Source organism: Chaetura pelagica, unplaced genomic scaffold (genome assembly GCF_000747805.2).
Source record: "Chaetura pelagica isolate M959 unplaced genomic scaffold, ChaPel_1.0 scaffold70, whole genome shotgun sequence".
Taxonomy (NCBI): Eukaryota; Metazoa; Chordata; class Aves; order Apodiformes; family Apodidae; genus Chaetura; species Chaetura pelagica.
In genome coordinates, this window is record NW_009952265.1 from 3,962,737 (window position 1) to 3,977,696 (window position 14,960).

General features: G+C 37.1%; 1 protein-coding gene across 1 annotated transcript in view; it reads left to right on the forward strand.

Moving 5' to 3' along the window:
- Nucleotides 1–124: 124 nt before the first annotated feature.
- Nucleotides 125–14,960, forward strand: part of FMN1 (formin 1) — a 119,893-nt gene continuing 105,057 nt past the window's right edge. The window contains exons 1-2 of the mRNA XM_010007743.1: nt 125–1,516; nt 3,588–3,705. Of these exons, the coding sequence (XP_010006045.1) occupies nt 125–1,516; nt 3,588–3,705 (1,510 nt within the window). The remainder of the gene's footprint in view (nt 1,517–3,587; nt 3,706–14,960) is intronic.

A 14,960-nucleotide genomic window follows, 5' to 3' on the forward strand; every position in this document is an offset into this window, starting at 1 on the left:
GGGCCGCGCTGCCTCCCGCGGGGCCCGCGCCGAGTCCCGCCCGCTGTCTGCAGGCATGGAGTGAATGGTTGGTTGTCAGTTAGCAGCGCTGCTAGGAGCAAACCTGCTCTGTCCTTCACGCAACATGGAAGAAGGAAAAGCCGTGCCCGATGGTAGAGAGCTCTCAGACCTGGACAACACAGCAGAAAGTGAACTTGATCGTTCCACTACATTTTCTGTGAAAACACTTTTGGGATTTACTACTAAATTTGAACCTACAACTTCCAAAGAAGAAGCAGTGCTTAAAGCATTTCAACCTTTGCACACTAATATAAATACTCCTGCTAACACCTGGTATGAGAGGAATGATAATGATTGTGACGACGACTCAGAAAATCAGCACGGGGTGAATAGCACTGGTAGCCACGCTGAGCCAATGTCTGGCAGGCAACCTGGCCTGGAACTGGAGTTAGCTGAACAGAAAGAATTACTTCTTCACCATTTAAGGTTTTTACAGACGTCTTTGTCTGAATCTGACTATGATGACAAGGATGCTATTCTCGTGCAAGGTACTTTGGTTCATACAACAAGTGATACAGAATCAGACACGGAGAGTAAGGATCTAGACACTGATGAAAACAAAACAAGCGAAACTGGGCTAAATAATACTGCTTTGTCTGCCGAGGCTTTGGATGATAACAATCAAAATAAGGAAGAAACAGAATCAGAAGGGCACATCAACAGTGATGACACTGCCAGTACAGATGACTTTGAGTTACACCCACCCATTTCTAAGTGGCTCGCAGAAGAGTTGGATGGTATTCTAGAACGTAACTCCAATGGAAAAGACAAAATGTTAATGGATGAGCAGTTCAGTCGCTTGCTTGCTGCAGGGGAATGCCCTGAAGAAATTCCAGATGAAGAACAAAGACATTCAGCTGATAATAGGTCGCTCCAAAAAATAGCAGTGGCTGAAAAGACATTCCAGCTGCCCGCTTTCTTTAGTGGACTACGTGTGAGGAAAAAGGGACTAACCACAGAGGATAGGGAAATTGTTACAGAAATTAAACCAAGGGATAATGATTTAGCTCTGCTTAAATTACGACAGCCTGTTAAGAAATCCAGTATTACATCAGGTTTGACCACTAAAAAGAAGTCTGGTGAACTTAAAGCAAGTCCTACTTTCCTGGAACAGCTCTCGCACTTGTTAAACATAGACGTCTCCAAGAATGAAGACAGAACCCAGGACTCTGGTGAGAGATCCGGGGAGACTGAGGACAGCGATGAAGCTCAAGAGAGCAAAGCCTCCAGCAAAACCGAACCACGATTTTCCTCTGAGGAAATAAAATCAAGCCCTGCTGAATCTGCGCTGGACGTCTTTAAAGCTTTATTCACACGACCTCCCAAAAAAGAAACAACGGCAGATACTTCAGAGCTGGAAGCCATAAAACGCAAAATGAGAACTGAAAAAGAGTCCTTGAAAGCTGTATTTGAAAGGTCAAAACCAAAACCTGGGGATGGATCATCAGACAAATCTGTAGGTTGAATTACTTCTTTCTTCCTAAGGTCTGGAAGTAGATAGGTGAACAAGAATTTCTTTTAAAATTATTGGTGGGGACTTCAGGTAAAAATGTCAGACTTGATCTCTTCTTTTTGGAATCTCAAGATTTTGGATTCCCAACTGAAGAAATCTTGGGGCTAATTTTTCAAAATTCATGATCATCTGCAGTTGAAGCAGAATTCAGTGGGAAGTGTTAATAGTCACAACCCTTCGATTAGAAGTGGGAATTGAAAAATTAGTTTCTTATTTTAATAAAGCAATACAAAACAACTGCCCATATGTGAAGTATGTCTTTAAATCAGCTTGGTGCTGTAAGTATTTACTGTAGTATTATTATTTAATATACTCTCAATCTCACTTTGTTTTCTTTCATTGAATTATTTATTTTTAAAAGTAATATTTCATTTTACCTTTAGGGAGGAATTCTATCATAGGAGATGATACAATAAGTTATGAATGTTTTTCAACTTTGTCCAAGACATTGATTTTGAAAGTAATTTTTTTATTGTTTACATCTGGCTTTGCAAATACGATGAGCATTTAACCTTTTTCAAGTATAACTTAGTGATGCCAATTTGACTACTAAACTTACAGCTTAATGCAATAATTTGCAAATTTTATATTCTTATGAATATGGATATTTATTTAGTATATTTTAAAAGAAATTTAGAAAACTATCTATGCCAAGTTTTTATAGAATCATAACCACAGATAAATGTATCTGAGTGTGATTTGAACTTTTGATTTAAATGTGTAACCCCTTGGGTTAGTATTCCTCCAACCCAAAATTCCTACAGCTACATCGTTGGCAGATAGAATTAGTCCAGAAGACTGTTCTTGTTGACTAAAGGGGGAATTGTCTGAATGATTAAACTTGCAGGCTCTAAACCTGAAGCTACTTAAGTTCATTTGCTGTGTTGGTTTACTCTCAAACTTTTATATACAATTAAAACTTTTTTAAAAATCTTGACTTGACACCTGGGTAGACCGATAGTACCAGTTTGTAGTAATTACCTGTGAGGAGGAGAAAGGAGGTACTCGTTGGCCATGGCATGTACAGCAATTGCAGTCTGTGTGTGCCCTTCCCATTCCTGCGTTGCTGCTTCCTGCTTACACCATTCCCTGTGCTGTGCTGGCTTAAGCGTTCGTGTGGCTCCCAGCAAACCTGCTGGGGAAGCCGTCATAACACACCGTGAGGAGGACGCTCAGGAGTCGGCAGGAGTGGCTTTTATAAATCTCTGCTTAACGTCTAGGCCACTACAAATGTAGGTTTTCTCTGGGCAAAGCCAGAGTAAGGGAGTCTTGCCTTTCCTATCTCCTTGCTTGTGTGAGCCATTCGTGAGGCCACTTTCATACACGGTTCTGCTGCAGTTGTGTCTGCAATTACTTGTGGTAGCATGTTGCAAATCAGGTTACAGAAATGTCAGAGATGTAAAAAAAAGCCAAAATATAAATCTCTAAAATAATGCTTGCTTAGTGGGGCTTTATTTTTCTCCATTTGAGGGGTTATTTTCACATTCCAGTGGACAGGGCAGTCCCATTAACAGCTGCAGCAACACTTTGATGTGACAGCATTACATGGTGTGTGGGCTGAGCAAGCTGCTGGGGGCGGGGCAGCAATTTCATAAACTATCTGCTTCCAGAAAAGTACGTGATCAAATGATGTCTTAGGTTGAGCCTAGTATTGTTTACTTGTAAGAGAAGCACAGATGGGTCTTTTTACTCTGAAAAAAAAAAGGCACAGGAAAAAAACGTAGAGTTCTTAACCACCTTGGTGGTTCACCAAAGGATGGACAGCTTTCCACAATGATGTGAATGGTTTCAACAGATTGTTGTATGTTACAGGCATTATGTAATTTTTCTCCTCAAATTTTTTTTCCACACTGATTCTTTGTATGCCTTCCAACCATCAGAGCATTGTTTCAGTCTGTAGAATGAGGCAGGTAACTATTCTTGAACACACATGTAAAGCTGAGCATGGCAGTTGCTGTTTTGGAATCAATTGATACTGCAGACGTTAATTTTTTTTCTTGTGTAATATTAACAGCCTGACCTGAGTCCCTCAGAGCAAGATGACAAGACTCCAGGAAGACTCCAGACTGTCTGGCCACCACCAAAAGCAAAGCATGAAGAAGTAAAAGTAGGATTAAAGTACACAGAAGCAGGTAAAACAAAGATGTGGCACATTTGCAGAAATTTGTTTCTGACATTTTTAATCTGGTTTAATACAGAGATGTCGATAAGGCACAGTATTTTCTTATCTAGAAAAGCAGACATCATGTTTTGGATGTGTTGTTTACTGCTACTTGTTAAACATCTTATTTTTAAGTGTAAATGGCAAAATCAGTATTGAAATCTAAATGATGGCCTGTAGAAATTCATGAGGAAGGAACTGGGTTTTTCAATAGATTAGTTCATCCGTTTCTAGTGGGATTCTGTTAGATAGGGTATTGAACAAATGGAAACCTGACAGCCTTTTCCATTGCATTAGAACGCAGGGGCCAGTAACCTGCTTGACTCTAGTCTGGCTGCAAATTTTCTTCAGGTAGTAACCAGAATAAAAACAATATAATTATTACAATTTGCGTATAAACAGAGGACTACTCATATCTGTTTAGCTAACTTTTATAGCTAGTCATGTATATTGTCCTACTTAATATTTACATGACGTATTTGTGGGGGAAAAGGTGATTATTGTAGCCATCACAACTCTTGCTTCTAATTTGTATTCTTAAATATAAAGCAGGAAACCCTTGTTACTCAGAAATTAGTCATAAACTGTGGAGTTATCTGAAATACCAAAATTAAAGGCAATACACCATCTGTTTGTGTAATTGGAGATTTTAAAAAATACCACCTAGAAAGGATCAAGTAGAATTGAAAACCAAACTTGTGTACTGCCTCGCTGTGAGAAAGTGAACAGTGTAATGCTGAATGGCTCTTTCCAGTTCCAGTGGATATCTGTTTGGCCTTGTGTATGAGAAAGCCTAAGTAGGAGTAGTGGATCAACTGCCTTGTGTTGTTCAGTGTACTACTTCTTTCTCTGTCTTCAGATTTCTCTGCCTTAATCTTCCTTTTTTTTTTTTGTAAAGTGGGCCTGGTACTGAAAGCACAGGTTGCTGGAAGATTCAGAAAACTTGGTTTTGACAAGAACAACACAGTTCTAATATAGACACAATTGAATTTACAGTGCATCCTATTGGTTTGGGGGTGTAGGAGTCTATCACAAGATGATCAGTACAGGTATTCAGCTATTGATGAGGAATGCTGCAGGCTCTTTCTATTACTTTTAGATTCTTTTGATAGGTTGTGTACTTGCCCTATTTAATTTTACCCAAATAAATATTTTTTTTTCTCTTAATGACTGTAATAATTTGTGGCAGAAACATATGTTGAAATAAAGGAAACTGAATTAACAAAAGCTGCAGATTCTGCTGCTTGTAGAGAAATGAGGTCATGCTTTCCTGAAATTTGAATAGGAAGGACAGACTGGCTTAGAGCCCATGTAAATTGTTACTTTTTTGTTACTGTGATATTTTGGGTGGCAGTGTCATCAACATGCCGATGGTTGTTTTGCTAAGTCAAATTTTTATACAGACCAGATTCTGCAGTTCATTAGTCACTCCAGTGTCTGGCAGAGAGAGGGCTTAGAATGAAAACAAACTTCTGGTGATTTCAGCTTGCGTGAGACAGAAGCGGTGCTTTTCAAGGGAATAGGCAAGGACTGTATTTGCAACATATGTATGGGGTGCAGTGGTTAGAAGTGTACCTCAGTGATTACCAGGTTTGTGGTTCTTTCAGCTGTTCATGGATGCCCAGAAAGCAGCCGTGGCATCAAGGACACTGCAAGCGGTTGTAAATTGGATATGAGGGCTCTGTTATGTCTGCTTTTCTGCATACTAGTGACTGTTGGGAAGCACTGTGTTTATGCAGTCTCCTGCAACTGAAGGAAGGTTCTGCTCAGGAGTAATGCTTATATCATTAAAAGAAAGAGTTTTTTTCAGTGTTTCTCTTACTGATGGAGCATCGGGTTTGTGGTTTGGGTTTTTGTAGGTTTTGTTTTGTTTTGTTTTTAGTGAACATGAAAATGGCAATACTTCTAAATACTTGTAGATTCAGTATCTTCTCTCTGAGAGTGGTTGGTACCTTCAAAGGCCACGTGTATGTCAACATTTCCCTTCATGCCCTTTCCCTTCCAAAATTCCCTCCCAGCTACCAGTACCTTAGGAACCATCTGTCTACGAAGTGGGCTTTTTAAAAATAGGATGTAAAGCAGATTAGTGGTTGCCATTAAACTGGCTGATCTCAACCAGTCTCAACCTGAAACCCTGTTTCTTACCCCAGTGTCTTGTACTGACAGCTAAGATAAAATGAAAAATTCTTCATTTTGGAATAGAGTTCCAAAATTGTGTGTAGGAGGATGTTTTGTGATTTTAGTCTTCCTCCACTGATGATTATCTGTAACATAGAAAATGCTGAAGTGATTAGTTTTATCTTTCAGTCAACAATTTATGTTAGTTTTTTAATTTCTGTGATTAAGAGTTTCATCTACCAAAACACTAGGAATCTAAATACAAACAATAATAATGGGCTGAATTATTAGCTAATATTTATTTAACACAGCTTCACTTTAGATTTAAACAAAATACCTCTTTCACAAGTGTGATCACATTCAAGGCTAAATCTGTGGATCTCTTTGCGCTTCTAACAGGGTGCAAGAATATGTACTTATTTTATGAGGCAGCATAGATTTTTTTCCATTTGTCACAATAAATTAATATTTAAAGTAACACTGGAAATTTGAAACTTGGAATGCTTTCTCAAAACTCTGCTCTAAGTCTTTGATTTAATTCCTTCATCACATGCACTATGGCAGCTAAGGCAGGAAGGCAGGGATATTGAGGGAGAGGATTCCTGACTTTTTGATCTTTTCTCACCTCCTTGCCATGTTTTTCCTCATTGTTCTTGCTGCCTAGTGGAAGCAAGAAATTCAGGCTTAATTTGGCCGACGCAGCAGACATCACAGTGAGTCATGGCAGCTTGGAGGAGCAGCTAACTCCCTCCTGAGGCTCTTAGTCTGGCTTGATGTGTGGGAAACCAACTGAAAAGCAAATGGACATAACAAGGAACACGTGTGTCAGGCTGACTAGGCCTGTTAGGAATATTAGTGAAAGAAGTTATTGCAAAAATACAACTCTGCAACATGTTCTTTTCATACCTTTGATAACATCCTGTGTAGTCATCCTTGTCACCCTCAACACCTGAAACTTGAGTTGTAAATTTTCAGTTAAAACAATGATAACTATGATATTTTGGCATATCTTGCATTTTCTTAATCATTTAATTCCTCAGTTTCCATAGAGCAAGTGACTACATTGTCAACTGGCTCTGTAATTAGCACAAGATGCTTATGTGGTTTTCTGGAGAAACTGGAACTTCTTTGAAGTGTGTCTGGCTAAAATAGTTGAAGTACAGAAATTCTGTAATACATTACACCATTTATATCATGCAAGACTAGGATGAGGGTATTTTAATTTATAGCTATAGGTGTATTCAGTGGAAATATTTTCCATGTGATTAAAGACATTTCTCTGGTCCTTAAGTTCTGTTCTTCTGTTTTCATAAAAAGTTTATTTTTGTTTTCCCTCAAAAATTCTTAGGGAGTTATCTCCCATTTTTTTAAGCATTAAATCTGATAGAATGGTAGATATGTCAGTGTCTTTATTTAGTCAGCTGTTCTATTACCCACTAACCACTGGCCATCTGAGAAAGGGAATTGGGAAAAGAAAAGGAAAACCATGGGTTGAAATTGAAACAGATTTAATAGAATAATACCCAGAGGCTAAATCTGTGGAGCGCTACAGCTCCAGTGAAAATCCAATGGTCACAGCAACCAGGAGAGAAGGATGGGCAGGACCCTCCAGGGATGGCAACAATTGAGGAAAGAGACCTGTCACCAGCAAACTTTCAAAATTATAGTGAGTGTAATGTTTATGGTATGGAATACTTCTGTTGGCCAGCTTGGGTCACCTGCCCTGACTTTCACTCCTCCTATCTTTAGCATCTGACTCACTTGAAACCACTGAAGAGCTTGATCACTATGGAAACCCGTGTACCGTGGCTGTCCATGAGCTAAGCCAAAATGTCTTATCAACTTTGCTCCCACCTAACTGGGTGCTGCAGTCTTTTAAAAAATGCAGCCTTCTTGAATAGAAAATTGATACTATGATTCTATCTCAGAAAAGCCAGGACAGTCAGCTATTATGTATGGTGAAAATATCTAGCCAGGTAGCGAAGACAAAATCTCGTCTATACAGAGCAAACTCATCTGGGATACTAGATCACGTAAAATCCACATATAATGAGTGCCTCAGCAGCTGCTTATGATTAGATCAGCACTTGCAGTCTCTCACATCCAAGAATAGCATTTTAGACATTACTTCTACTGCTCATAAAACTAATCCTGTACATCATATTAAAAAATATGTGCTTTTAGCCATTAGGATCAAAATAGTTCTTTTAGATGAAATAGAGCAAGTTTAGTCTTTTGCTTAAGCAAAACAGAAGAAAAGAAGTGGTAAGAGAGAAGTATTTGACATTCATGCTGGAGTAAACATGTAAAAGAAGTCAAGTTGAGACATTAATCCATTTAGGGCATTTTTTTCATTATGTGTTTTCTTCTTAATTCAAGTATCTGTACTTAACATTAAAAAACCCTGTTCTCTCATGATCTGTCCTTCAAGCTGCAGTGAAGTAATGCTGTCTCTGTGTGCCACAATTTCCATAAAAACAGTCTGTGATGCTGTAAATAAGGTCAGGAGGTGACTGAGAAAGCTCTTAATGAACAAGAAATTTAAGTAAACGGCAAATGAAATGCAAAATAATGGCAGAGGTTTGTTGCCAAATCTCAAATATATTAAAGCCTTTTGTCACCTATGTTCTGGGTTCCCAGCAAGAAAATCACTTTGTGGTCATGATGCAAGTGCAGAAAATAACCAGCTTATGTGAGAGAAAGAGAGGCATAATGGTCTTAAATACATGAAAGATAGTAGCAGGATTTCTTATCTTTCTTTAACATAAACTTCCTTTGTGGCCTTGCACAATTTTTGTATGTCTCTAAAAAAGACAAAATGTTTGGCATTGTTAGTGTCCTGCAGGAAGTTCTTGTAACAATGTGTGACTTCAAGAAAAGTTGTGAGACCTTCCCAGGCTTCAGTTTACCCATCCATAAAGTAGGGATAAGAATCCTAAACTATTTTTTAAGTTAAATTAATTTCCTTTTCTGTTTATAGGCTATTAGCATTAGATAGAGATGCAGAATGGGAAAGAATACTGTCTTGATAAATTAAATATGCCAAAAAATTAATGCTTACAGTATGGCAATTGTGCCCAAAGCCACGTGATAAAATGTGCCTTCGTATTAACTGAGCAATGCTACAGGCTTGGGGGCGTGTGGCTGGAAAGCTGTCTGGCAGAAAAGGACCTAGGAGTTTAATTGACTAGCGACTGAATATGAGCCAGCAGTGTGCCCAGGTGACCAAGAAAGCCAATGGCATCCTGGCTTGTATTAGAAATAGGGTGACCAGCAGAAGCAGAGAGGTGATTGTCCCCCTGTACTCAGCGCTGGTGAGGCCACACCTGGAGTATTGTGTCCAGTTTTGGGCACCTCAATTCAAGAGAGATATCAAGGTGCTGGAGCAAGTACAGAGGAGGGCAACGAAGCTGGTGAAGGGCCTGAAGAATAAATCTTATGAAGAATGCTTAAAGGACCTGGGAATGTTTAGTTTGAGAAAGAGGAGGATGAGGGGAGACTGAGAACTCATCAGTGTCTACAACTACCTGAAAGGTCATTGTAGAGAGGTTGGTGCTGGTCTCTTTTCAGAGGTAATTAGCAACAGAATAAGAGGGAATAGCTTCAAGCTGTAACCAGGTAGGTTTAGACTGGACATTAGGAAAAAAAAATTCACAGAAAGAGTGGTTAGACACTGGAATAGGCTGCCCAGGGAGGTGGTTGAGTCACCATCCCTGGATGTGTTTAAGGGTCATTTGGATGTGGTGTTGGTGAATATGGTTTAGGAGAGAACTTTGTAGAGTAGGGATGATGGTTGGACTCAGTGATCCCAAGGGTCTTTTCCAACCTGAATGGTTCTGTGATTCTATAAATGAAACCTTGAGTCTGAATACCTTGACACTTTCTGAAAATTTGCACTTGGATTTAAATCTGTTTTTTTGAGTTTAATTTTAATTAAGTTTGTTACCATCTCTATCAAGCTTGCCCTCCCCTGCTACAGCACAGACATGTACTCTTATCTGTAATAGCTCAGCCTATTTATGGTACATTTCTTAGTTTTTTATATATCTGTGTTTAAAGTTGGTCAACAGTTCTAAACTTGAGAATTGCTGAAAATATTTTGGAGAAGTTGTATGTCTATGTGTGTGGGTATTTAGTGTGCCTACACTCACCCACATACCTGCCTCTATTTAAATAAATATACACTTACACTGCAAGTATAGTATGCATGCATTCTTAATATATGCTTACTATATATAGAATACAGTGATTGTAAAGGTGTTGCAGACCTAGACTAAGTGCTTTTTATTTTAAATTTGTGCTACATTAAGTAGATAGAGTCTGTAAGTCATTGAAGAAATTCTATAAGAAAGTTATTCCTCATGTTTGTTGATAACATGATGTTTACCATATTGCACTGGTGAATGTGATCCTTAATAGATTGGTTTTGTAAATATGAAACAGGATGTTTATTGAGATTGAAGTAATGTTGAATGTCCCCAGCAGTATTACCTCTAATGCTGCCTTCCTGTGAGTGTTAAAATCACCCATGAAACTATTAATTTCTTTCATCAAGTCAATAAACTGTAGCTGCAACATCACCTGTGACAGAGGAATGATCACATAGATAAGTTACTAATGTGACTGAATAGTGCTTTATACTGCTTTGCAGTCTGAAGGATTAAGAACTTTTTTCTTTATGTCTGCAACAGAATCACAGGATTGTGGGTTTTCCTGCAGGAGACTTATTTTCTGTGAATATCATCCTGTTGTTCTTAGGGAATTCGATGAGTGTTATGAAGTTACTTAATTTTCTGTAGTAAGCTAACTCATGAATCTTCTGCATTATCTCAGTATCCAGACAGTATTTAGATACTGGACTATTGGCTTGTTTAAGACTGTTTATTCTCCACATGTCCCTTTAAAAATTTGTAAGGTGCTGAAAATCATTGAAATTTTAGGCTTGGAGTGATTTTCCTTTCCTTAAAAGTCTAAAAAAATAAAATAAAATAAGTTAAAGTGAAAAATGTCTGCTCATTTCCCAGTCTGGGGAGTTCACATATATTGAATTATGGGGCTCCAAAAGAGTTCATGTGCAATGGGAAATAAAGAAAGGAGGACAGATAGTAGTATATGGACTGGGGTGAGGGGAAAAGGATTAGAATAATGTTTCAAAATTTAATTCAGTATTGTTTTAGCCAATCTGCTACCCCTAAAAAAAACCCAAGTCATTTTACAAACCTGTTTAAGCACAAGTACATTTTATTTTCCTAGCTCTAAAAAGTTACTTAAATGGAAAACTCGTTCAAATCAATGCTATGAAAGTTTAAGGAAGTCTGTCTGTCAGTTTTTTATAAACCTGAGCTTTGAGCTTTCGCTAAGTGATCATCTTGTGAAAAATGTATAACCTGCAATTGGTCTACTTGAAATGCTGCATTCATGTAGCATTTAAAATAAAATTCTGCATTTCTCCCAGTTACTTCTTCTGTGTGAAAATTATGCTTTATGATTTTCAAGCACTCCATTCCCAAACCGAGCAAATAACATGTTTTGAAATTGCTCATGGCTGTGTTTATTGGAAGAAAATTCTGAACATTTGCTGCTTTTTAGGACTGTAGCCTGAAAAAGCCTAAAAGTTTGCATCAATGGGCCTGTAAAAATAAATAGATAAATAATAAAAATGGCGCAGCTGTAGTGAGTAGATTCCCTTCTGACACCTGGTGGTTAAAGGGGAAAACTACATGGGGAAAATGGGCCAGGAAACAAAGACTATAATAAAAGCCAATATTGAAAATGATGGGACATAGAGTTAACAAGGAGGGAGAAGAGATTAAGAAACCTCACTACTCTGAAATTTAATGAATGATCTCAATTAAAAGTTAATTATTTCCTTTATGCTACAGGGTCTGTCAAGTCTCAAGAGAGGTAGATTGCACTGAAGTTTTCCAGGTTTTATTGTCTAATTACTTTTAAAATTATATTAGCATCATTTTGCATGTTTCCACATACTGAGTTTAATATATAAGATTTTTTTACAAAAACGAATAGACTGACCAGAAGTGGCTTTATAGGTAATTTATCATCAAAACTTCTACTTTCTATTTAGAAGTTTTCAGATCATGGCAGAGAAGGTTTCTACATTGCTTCTGTACATTTTGAGGAGTAGCTTCTCTGTTTGAAATGTGAGTTGTGAGGATATCTGTGGGAAAGGTTTTCATATAAGATTTTATTTAAAATTATTCAGGTAGGTGAGTTGTTTTATTATCAAAAAAGAGTATTGAACACACATAGAATAATAGTAAATAATATTTGAGTGTGTATACTTGCTTCTGGCAAAAGTTTGTGAGAATGAAAACTGCCATTTGAAACATTGTAACCCACTGTATCCAGTATTGCCAAAGTTGTAGATTAAATCTTCAGGCCACCAGATTTACCTGTGAACATTTGTACCTCTTCTTTTTAGAAATGGTGATGGAACAGTGCAGCTTGCTCAGTATTGTGACAAAGATTTACATGAGCATGTATTGTGTATATTTCACAAGGTTACTGCTGCTCTGTGTTCAGATAATTTGTGTGATTATACAACTGAACATACATAACCATTTGCATAAATTGCAAGAAACAACTTAAAAAGCAAAATGGAATTCTTGAAAGTGTTCCCACCCCAAACTTGTGCCTTCTAATCAGATTGAATTGAATGAATCTGTTGAAAGAGGCTAAGCTTTTTGATCTGCATGGCTCTCCTTGCCTTACCAAGCAGCATGAAAAGACAATGATAAGTGAGCACCATTGTTATTTCCAATTTAATATCTTGAGGAATTAATATCATAAATTATTAAATCATTCTACAATGCGTGATATCACAATACACAATTGATACACAATTCTGTGTATTGATCAAGCTGAGCACTTTGTAGACATATTTTCAAGTTTGTTTTCATAGTAAATGAATAAAAAGCAGGGAGTCTGCCAGACCCTGCTCAGTTACGTATTTATTGAGTGTAAAAATACAAATTCCCTCTTTGAAGCTTAAATACAATCTTACTTATGCTTTTGTCTCTAGCTCACCTAAAGCTTTACAAGGAGGGACCACCAGGTGGGTGGAGCAGTGTAATGTTGGTCCGTCTGTGTCTAGTCTTTGGTCTCTTGTTCCTTAAAGGCAGTATTTACCTTTCTGTGATGGAATAAAAAAGGTAAAGGCATAGTCTGCAGTAGCTACTACTGTCTGAAATTAAAAATTTAATAAAGACTACAGAAGTTCTGTGATACAGCTGAGGAAGTTTTCAGAATGCTAGCTTACATTGCTTACCATCCTACTACAGTAAGTGGAACTGAAATAAAAATTTGGAGCTTCCAAGCCCCCTTGCTTTCTAACACTCCTCACCAAAGTGGGAGGCTTGGTGCAACTGGGTAAGGATTCTGAGATTAAGACCCAATAACAACAAAAAAGCAGTTATTGAGCAGGCATTCATTACTGCAGCGCAGGGCAGCACTGGGGATTCTCCACTGTGAGTGCTCCGATGAGGTAGTGAAACACCCCAACTAGTATACACCCGAAACATGCATATTCAGTTACATATCAATGAGATCCCAGAATTCTTTTACATAGTCATTTTATTTCCTGGAATTTGCTATCTTTGTAATTATGCCATAAATCTGAACACTTGGGGCAATAAATACTGATGGACTCATTCATATTCAGATATCAAGGGCCTAGTAATGCTAGAATATTTTATTTGAGCAGTCCTGTGTTATATATTTTATTTGAAAGAATAGCTTTGAAGGCCAAAATTTTAGAAAACACAGTGCTGTAAAAATTAGTCAAATATATTGAATACTTCTTCAGTTTATTCTATGTAAAAGTTTAAGACTCACAGTTATAAAATACTAAATCTATTTAAAAGCATGTGTATTTTGTGTAACTTATATCAGGATAAACAACCGTTCTCTGTAACTTACTTTTTTACCCATATGCAAGTTTTGGTATCTGTTAACTTTTTGGGCTCCAGTGACTTTGTTTATAGTTGCTATTCAAGAAAACATATATCTCTGTACAATTAGTGTTCTTCAGTGAGTTTTCCCAGTTTTTACTCCAACAGATGTGGTGTATAAATGTTTCTAGGCATTTGTCCACTGTTTCACAATATATGATACTCTGTTGTTTTCACACAGATAATGTCTGTGATTCAATAATGAATGCCATTTATGCCTTCTTAGAGCATTTTAAGCCCTTTGTTCACCTCTTGTCCATCTTAATTATTCGCTCATTTTTAATTGTTTGGTTTCGCTTCTTCAGCTTTTCCATTGTGCTTCCATAATAATTCTTTTATCTGTTTACAAACTATGTTAGATGCAATTACAGAACACAGAGTTGCTTCTTCTTGCAGTGGGTATTTAGTTAAAACAATCTCATTTCCTTCTTGCAACCCTTTTTTTTTGTAGATGTCAATTCCATGCTTTACTGAAGCACTTAAAATGTTGTTCTATCTTATGATAAAGAAAATAGTATAAGAAACTCCTTGATTTTAGATGTGAGTTTCATTTCCTGCTCTAGTGATACCTATTTAGTCATTGTTATCTTTAGATGATACATAATGTCAACACATTTTAAAATGATGCAGCAGACTGATACCAAATAGAAGTTGGCTGAGGAAGAATATAATCAGATTTTCCTTGTTTCTGTCTTTGCAATGTTAAATGCTAAAATATTTGCTAAAAATAAGATAAAATGCTAATTATAATTAATTTCCCCTAAAAATTTGGTAGTAAGAACCAAATATAGTATAACTAGAAGTAATGTTATGATGCTTTCTAATATTGACTATATCTTTGGTTGGCAGAACAGGATCATGACATTAGTTTAGTTGATCATGCCAGACAATGTGAGGGTGTTTTCTCAAGCACCTGCTAAAAACAAACAGTTGAACAGGGGAATTTCAATCGTGTATGTTACTATCAGGTAAGATTTAATAAGCTAATCATTAGAGAAAAGATAAGACTAAAAACCAAATTAAATAAAAATCTAGTTGAAAAACTAATGAGAACAAGTTTACACCCAGAGTAAGATAACAGTATCTCTTTGTCCATAAATTAGTGAACTGTATTTTGACTTCAAAAGAAGAAAATAGA